This window comes from Medicago sativa, chromosome 1, assembly GCF_051527215.1.
Source record: "Medicago sativa cultivar Bolivia chromosome 1, Bolivia_mono, whole genome shotgun sequence".
In the NCBI taxonomy this organism is placed as follows: Eukaryota; Viridiplantae; Streptophyta; class Magnoliopsida; order Fabales; family Fabaceae; genus Medicago; species Medicago sativa.
In genome coordinates this window covers 88,444,011-88,452,538 of record NC_140749.1, presented here as the reverse complement: position 1 = coordinate 88,452,538, position 8,528 = coordinate 88,444,011, and the positions used below count along the sequence as shown (strand labels likewise).

The window sequence follows — 8,528 nt, the reverse complement described above, 5'->3', positions numbered from 1 at the left end:
AATATTAGCATGTAAGATGTTGTTTGATTTGTCTCGACAAATATTTTCAAAATATTAAATTTTTATAATTTTTTACTTTAGATAATTAAAGATATTAACGATCAAAATTGTGCATTGGCATATGTGAAGTGGTTGACTTGGACATGTATTTTGAAACGGAGGGAGTATAAAACAAGGGTCATGTTAACTTTTGCCCTAAGGGCACAAGTTAAGAATCTAAAAAAGGAATTAAAACATAAAATTTGTTTGAAAAAATAAGTTTTTAAACTTTCAAGACATTGAATGCACGATTTCCAAAATTAAATTTCTACATTTAGCTTCTAAACTTGTGCCTCCCTCAAGGCACAAGTTAACATTTCCCATAAAACAATCGTAAAAAACAAGATACAATATGGCAAAAAGTGCATAAACACCCAAATCTAAATCCTTGATCACGAGGTAAATCTAAACAGTAGCAAATTTGTAGGTGATTACAAAACACCCCCTGTTATAAAACATAAGTAAATGTGAGTCAAATAAAATTGATGTATTTGGATTAAATTTTAAACCAAATACATCACTTTTGTTCAACTCACTTTTACTTATATAAACCAAACTTTTTTTTTTATTTACTTCAGTGGTATTTCTTACCATAGCATTAAATAGGTGCCGACTTGAGTCAAACGTTTTATTGATTCTTACTTCATGCATGTCTTAAATTTAGGTGTAGTTCCTCAATTTCATAAACACAGTTTTCAAAGAAACACAGAGAGAGAGAGAGTGAGCCATGGCACTGCAGAGTAGCTTCTCGATAGATGATGGAAAATATGATGATGATGGTCTCATAAAACGAACAGGTTTTTATCTTGATTGAATTTTTATTTTTCTTTTCATTTTGACATGTTATTATTATGTTATGTTTTTTTTAGTCAAGTAATCTAGTTACGAGAATCACACAAAGGAAATGAGAAATTGTGGGTCTGAATCCGCACCTCCAATACTTTAAATATTCTTGTTGTAGCTACCATCTGAGTTGTAATTATTTAACTTTGTTATTTTTAACATGGATAATTTTATGTGCATGAAGGATCATGGGTAACTGCGAGTGCACACATAGTGACTGCTGTAATAGGATCTGGAGTGTTGTCATTGGCATGGGCTATGGCACAATTGGGCTGGATTGCAGGGAGTATTGTTCTCATACTCTTCTCACTCATCACTCTCCTCTCTTCTTTTCTCCTTGCTGATTGCTACAGGTATCCTGATTCTGTTCATGGAATCAGAAACCCCACCTACATGGCCATGGTCAAAAGTATTCTAGGTAACCAAAACTCAATCTTTAATGTTTTACTTTCAAGACCTATATTTGGGTCCTACTTCAGTCAAAATTTATATTTTTATATCCAATTTCAGTCAAAATTTATATATTTAATTGGATTAGATCAAAGGTGAATCTAGATCTAAGGATGGAGATTTGACTATACTAATAGACGCTAACCAAATTTTGGGTATTTTTTTTGATCAAAATTCGTCTGTTTATAGCCCATGTAAAAATGGGTTGAATCACTTGACCAAAAAAAAGGAAGGGTTGAATCCAGTTATTAAGCGCGCGAAATCAAATATTTGATTACGCGGGAAATCTAGATCTAACGATCGAGATTTGATTGAATCCATAGATGATAGCAAACATTCTAGGTAATTACAAAATATAGTTTTTAATGTTTTACTTTTGAGTCATATACTTTGAAAATTTGAGAAAGTTTTTGTTTGAATCCGTGTTTTTATAACCAATGTAAAAATGATTTGAATCAAGAGTTGTTGAACACGCCAAATCTTATCTAAATCCAACGATTGAAATTTGATTGAACTTATAGACGATAACAAAATTTAAGGTAATTACAAAACATAGCTTTTAATGATTTGACCGAATCGCACACTTATTTGTTAAGAAAGAAAATGGACATCTTAATTGCAACCATGAACTTCATAAAAGAATTTGTATGTACTACATACTATTTTTTATTTTATTTTTGGGTCTTGCTAACCAGTGCCCTCAGGGCAATGGTTAAGGAATCCTTAAATAGAAATTTTGTCTTGGAAATGTAATATGTTACTTTTGATCAAGCAATAATTACACACTTTTTTCATAAAAATCTACTTCTTTTAGATGCTTAACCATTGCCTTTGGGGCATTGGTTAGCATTCTCCTTTATTTTTAGGGATTTTATTTAGTACATAATATTGAATCACAAAACATTCGCGAATGATGAATTTATTAGTATTTGTCGGATTCATAAATCATTTATTTTTTAGGGATTCTATTTTGTACGGAATATTGAATCACGAAACATCCGCATATGATGAATTTATTAGTATTTGGCGGATTCGGAAATCATAAATAATAAGAATAACGCCAAATGTAGTGAATTTTAGTATCACAAAATCATCACGAAAGACATGGCACATGCGTCCCCGTCCCCGCCCGTCTCTCTCCAATTGGTATATTTAGTTATTCATCTCTAGTTTTCTTCTCCCACAACTGCTTCTCACCTTCCATGACATCTATCCTTCGAGAGAAAAGTGGAGTCACCTTCTTTTTGAAGAAAATAAACCAACACAATCCAATGTTTCAAGTCAACACCACAACACCAATCCAAGTGAGTTTGAAAAGTGGACTCACCTTAACTCCAACTTCTAGTGTTTTATGTATGTTTTGACGCATATGTGCATTTTTTTTTGCACACACGGGTGTCCACTAGAATGGACATGCATGTGGTTTGCAGCGGCCTAATCCCGCCACAAACATTTGTGAGGACATTTTTTCAGGGTGGTTCATATCTGCCAAAAATAATCCACTACGTGAGTTTATTTTCACCATTGTGAGGGCATTTGGCACTCGCAAAATCATTGATTAAATTCTTGTAGTGTATGCCATAGGTACGGGAAAGAATTTGGACCCAATTTGTGGATGCCAAAGTAGAATATGGACCTCTCATCCTCTATAAGAGAAATTAATTAAGATTTATACAAGAAATGGTGAGGAAGTTAGCCATAGAATTACGAGATACGAGATGCTCTAGCATTGTTCAATGCTTGAAGTTTCATTTACCTATACACATTTTAAAAAAGTGAAATTTTTTGGCCACCAAGAGTTGAAAAACTCATCAAAGAGGGTCAAGCCTAGAAAAACCGCATATGATATTACTTCACATACTAGACTAAGAGTGAGCGGTGAATATTGGTTCTAAAAGTGCTTGGAAGGAGAATTGTTTTTGGTTAGTTGCTAGTAATATTTTTTTTTTTCAATCTAAAGTAGTTGCAAGTAATTACTAGCTAGTTGCACAATGCGGGACAAAAAATGCAGAACATATTGTTTATCTATCTCTCCTTTTTCTACAGGAGGAGTTCAATACAGGTATTGTGCATTGGCTCAGTACGCAAATCTGGTGGGTGTTACCATTGGCTTCACTCTCACAGGATCCATTAGCATGGTGTAAGAATTTAATAAATCTCTCACTATATCATTAGCTGATTTATAAACCTATGAAAATATAATATGTACTCAAGTCAAAACTGTGAATGTACATGATAATAGTAGTACTATAGTAATAGTAATGATAATACTTGCTTGTTTTTTTAATATAATAGGGCCATACAAAAATGCAACTGCTTTCATAAGTATGGTCATGAAGCTGACTGCAGTACATCAAACTATCAATATATGGCCATCTTTGGAATCTTTGAGATTTTACTAAGCCAAATCCCCAATTTCCATGAACTTTCATGGCTCTCTATTGTTGCTGCCATCATGTCTTTTGGTTATGCTTCCATAGGGATTGGTCTCTCCATAGCCAAAATTGCAGGTTAGGCATCCCTTTAATTTCTGTATATTGACTTATTTGAGATTATCTATTTAAAAAAGCACTTACGAGACTGTATGGAAGAGATTATTATGAAAAAAACTTATGACATGTTCATAAGTTGTTTTCAACTTATTTCATTTAACTTTTCAGTATAGCTTTTGAAAACAAGGTGTAGCTTATTTGAAAACAGTTTGAATTGATTTCAATTTCTATTATATAAATAGATTATACGTAAGCATTTATATCATAAACGCTTATGCTATAAAATTTTACTCAATTTGTTTATCCAAATTAGGTACTTTAGATATATGCTTATATGCACTACGCCAAAAAATGTTTTCTCAATTATGTACAAACATTTTAGTATCAAATATGCATGATATTTAAAACTAACATACATTGGAATGTTTTGTTCTTGATCCTATATAGAAGAAGGATACCATATCAATACAGGCCTTACAGGGCTTGTTGTTGGAGTGGATGTGACAGGCTCGGAGAAGCTGTGGAATACCTTCCAAGCAATTGGAAACATAGCTTTTGCTTATGCTTTCAGCATGGTTATTGTTGAAATACAGGCAAGTAATCTTAGAGACAACACAAGTTCATACTTATGGTCATTTAAACTTCCTTGGATTGTTAATTTAAGACCCCATTTTTAAAAATTCCCTGCATCAGGCAAGTAATCTGATTTCAATTTTTTTTTTTTTTTTTTATATACAGGACACATTAAAATCAAGCCCACCAGAAAATCAAGTTATGAAAAAATCAAGTTTTATTGGAATTTTAATCACCACATTCTTTTATGCATTATGTGGTCTTCTAGGCTATGCAGCATTTGGAAACAAGGCACCAGGAAACTTCTTAACTGGATTTGGTTTTTATGAACCATATTGGCTTGTTGATATTGGTAATCTTTTCATCATTATTCATCTAGTCGGAGCCTACCAGGTAAATAATTATTTTATGAACCAACATGTTTCTACATGAGCATTATTGTATAGGTAATAGAATAAACTAAGATTAGTTTTATTAATGTGTACAGGTATTTGCACAACCTATATTTTCTGCAGTGGAACGTTTGGGCAGTAAGCAATGGCCACAAAGCAAATTGATGACAAAAGAATATAATGTAAGAATTCCATTTGTTGGCACATGGAGAATGAACATGTTCAGGTTAATTTGGAGGACAATTTATGTGATAATTACAACATTGATTGCTATGGTATTACCATTCTTCAACAACGTTGTGGGATTGCTAGGAGCCATATCGTTCTTTCCTTTGACAGTGTACTTTCCAACAGAGATGTACTTGACACAAGCCAAAGTGCCCAAGTATTCTCCTATATGGATTGGAATGAGATTGCTGAGTGGATTTTGTTTGATTGTTACTCTTGTTGCTGCAGTTGGATCAATTGAAGGAATTGTGTCAGATCTTAAGACCTACCATCCCTTCAATCCAAATTAACCCGGGCTTCTTCTATCGTTTGCTAATGATATATAAATAAGTTGTTAGAAACATATAAATATCTATAATTATCTATTATTTCTTGACCAAAAATTAAATCTATTATTTTTTAATATTTTCAGATTTTTTTTTTGTGCATGATAAAATATATAGTAATCACTAGTAAATAATAATAATAATATCCAAAATCCCAAGTCTTTCTCTAACAAGGTCTCAGGAGATCTTGCTAGTTACTTGAGTAGAGACGTGGGAATTCACATCACCAAGGATCTTGAAGTGTATCAGCGGCCCCAATAACTATATAAGAGCATCTCCGGCACTGTTTCATGCACAGTGCTTGAGGTAATAAGAACGTGTTTCTACTTTCTAGTCCATTGGATAGGAACAATGTGGATGTCATTTTCGGGAGTGAAATTAATCAATTATTTTAGGACAATTTTTTTTGGGCTTAATTATGTTTAAAGTCCCTACAAATATGCGAGCTTTCAACATTGATCCCTATTTAAATTTTATTAAATTTTTCATCCCCAACGTTTTTTACCATTTGTAAGTTTGGTCCTTGCCGTCAAACTGTGCTGACTAGGCTAACAGAATGCTGACACAGACATGCCACATGGACATTTCACGTGACATGGCTGCTATGTGGTAAATGACATCATATGTTTTTGGTCCCTATAAAATTGGGACCTTTTAAGTGTAGTCCTTACTTAATTTTCATAGTGCTTTTAGTCCATATAAAAAAATTATGCACTCAGTTTTAGTCCTTACTAAATCTAAATTTGTATAATTATGTTTAAACTTTTAAGATTTTGAACAATTTTTTGAACAAGTGTTAAAAACATTACAAAAAGTTCATCTGCAAAATTTTATTTCTGCGTCCAGATTTTTTTTACTTTTATTTTGAACTTTTGTCTTTTAAAAAAAATATTTAATTTATTTCATTTTAAAAAATTCTAAATTTTAGTAAACGAACCTTTTGTAATGTTCTAAACTTGTATAAAAAAATCATTGAAAAATTTAAGAGTTTTTAGAAGAGCGTCGCCGGCGTGAACGAGGTGGTGAAAAATCCAAACTCTCTCCTCCTACTCTTTTCACCACCTCGTTCACGGCGACGCTCTTCTAACCTTCGCTTGCAAATTCATCTAAGACATCAATTTCAACAACTTAATCACACGTACTTCAACACAAAAAAACTCAACAATCTTCACCATTGAAAAATCCAACAACAACCTTTTCGAGAGAGAAGCGGAACCAGTCGATTTTCAAGGTTCGGACCGGGAAACAAAGAGTGGGAGCGAAGAAGATTGAAGAGAGCAAAGTAGTAACAAAGAGAAACAGTAACACAGATCTGGTTTTTTTTTCCCGGCAAATTCAGGGAATCACCGAAAATATTTGTAGGGTGAAATATTTTATGGATCAGGAAGAATAAAAAGGAATGAAGGAGAGTGATAGACTTTGACAAAAATTATGAGAAAATTTGTAACTATCCTTAAACTCTTAAATTTTTCAACGAATATTTTGATTCAAGTTTAAAACATTACAAAAGGTTCGTTTACTAAAATTTAGAATTTTTTAACATGAAATAAATTAAATATGAATTTTTTTAAAAGACAAAAGTTCAAAATAAAAGTAACAAAAATCTGGACGCATAACTAAAATTTTGAGATAATTTTTTGCAGATGAACTTTTCGTAATGTTCTTAACACTTGTGCAAAAAATTGTTCAAAATCTTAAAAGTGTAAGCATAATTAAACAAATTTAGATTTTTTTTTTTTTTTTTTTGAAGGAAAACAAATTTAGATTTAGTATGTGGATTAAAACTGAGTGCATATATAATTTTTTTATATGGACTAAAAACACTATTAAAATTAAGTAAGGACTAAACTTAAAAGATCCTAATTTTATAGGGACCAAAAACATATGATGTCATTTACCACATGGCAGCCATGTCACTTGAAATGTCTATGTGGCATGTCTGGGTCAGCATTTTGTTAGCCTAGTCAGCATAGTTTGACGGCAAGGACCAAACTTACAAACGGAAAAAAACGTTGGGGATGAAAAATTTAATAAAATTTAAATAGGGACCAATGTTGGAAGCTCGCTTATTTGTAGGGACCTTAAACATAATTAACCCTGTTTTTTTTTTTACAAAAGGCTCACTTATTAAGGGACGGAGGGAGTATAAGAATTAATACAAATATGGTTCTTTACATTGGAGTAAAAATGAATGATAGTTTTTAAATCCTTTGTGACATCCATGGGTCCAAAAAAATGGTTGAAGGACAAAATTTTGGTTCTAACATCGTAGATAAATGCAATTTGTGTAGAGGCTGAAATTTTTTTTTTTCTAGAGATTTTATTTGGGGTTCAACAAATCATCATAGTAAAACTCATCTCATACCCTTTGAACAAATTTGCCTGCCTAAAGACGAGGGCAGATTGAGATTTAAAAACCTTCAATGTTTCAACGTCATGAATCAATAATAAATACATATCTACATCTACTTGGAAATCTATTATTAGTGTTGGAGAGGATGTTTCAAGCAACATAATTAGGTAGGTATATCCCAAATAGTCACCATGTCCGTTTTTGGAAAGATGCTTGGATTTAGGATTGTGGCCCCGCAGCTAAGATTTTTTAAGAACTAATCATTTTTAAGAATATTTCATCCGTTTGTTACAACTTTTTAAAAAAAATTAGAATCTAAAAAAAATCTAAAATCCGCTTCAAATGAAAAGATGTTAAGAGCAGTTTCTCAAAAATTAGTATTTTAGATGAGAGAGAAAATATAGATGAAAAGATTGAACTAAACGAACTAAATTATTTTTTTAAAAAAAGTGATTTTTATTACGATAAACAAAAACAAAATAGATTCTAATTTTTCATAAAATCTCTAAATTGTTTTATGGCAAAATCACATTTATTTTAATCCGTAACAAACTCTTTTATTTTAATTCGTAACAAACTGACCATAAATCTCTACCCCGTTGGTATTTCCCTTAGACCATGGGAATTTTCTGTCTCCTATTACACAGTGGATGGAAAGTGAAACTCGGAAGTACTAAATCAAATTCTCCGCAAGATATTTGTGTGAAGATTCCAATGATTAAGATGTCGATTTTCTTATTGGAATCTCACCAAAAACGGAAAATTTTCTCTCAAATATATTCTTACAACATTATGCATAGTCAAAATTATTCCCTGTAACAAACCATGTTAT

General features: G+C 31.9%; 1 protein-coding gene across 1 annotated transcript; it reads left to right on the top strand.

Annotated features, from left to right (window-relative positions):
- Positions 1–680: 680 nt before the first annotated feature.
- Positions 681–5,422, top strand: LOC146958779 (amino acid permease 6-like). Its single transcript, XM_085740307.1, has 7 exons — positions 681–836; positions 1,067–1,300; positions 3,379–3,472; positions 3,628–3,842; positions 4,272–4,417; positions 4,563–4,790; positions 4,885–5,422. Exons 1-7 carry the CDS (start codon positions 767–769, stop codon positions 5,305–5,307), a joined length of 1,410 nt encoding a protein of 469 aa, XP_085596433.1. The 5' UTR covers positions 681–766; the 3' UTR covers positions 5,308–5,422.
- The last annotated feature ends 3,106 nt before the right edge of the window (positions 5,423–8,528 follow it).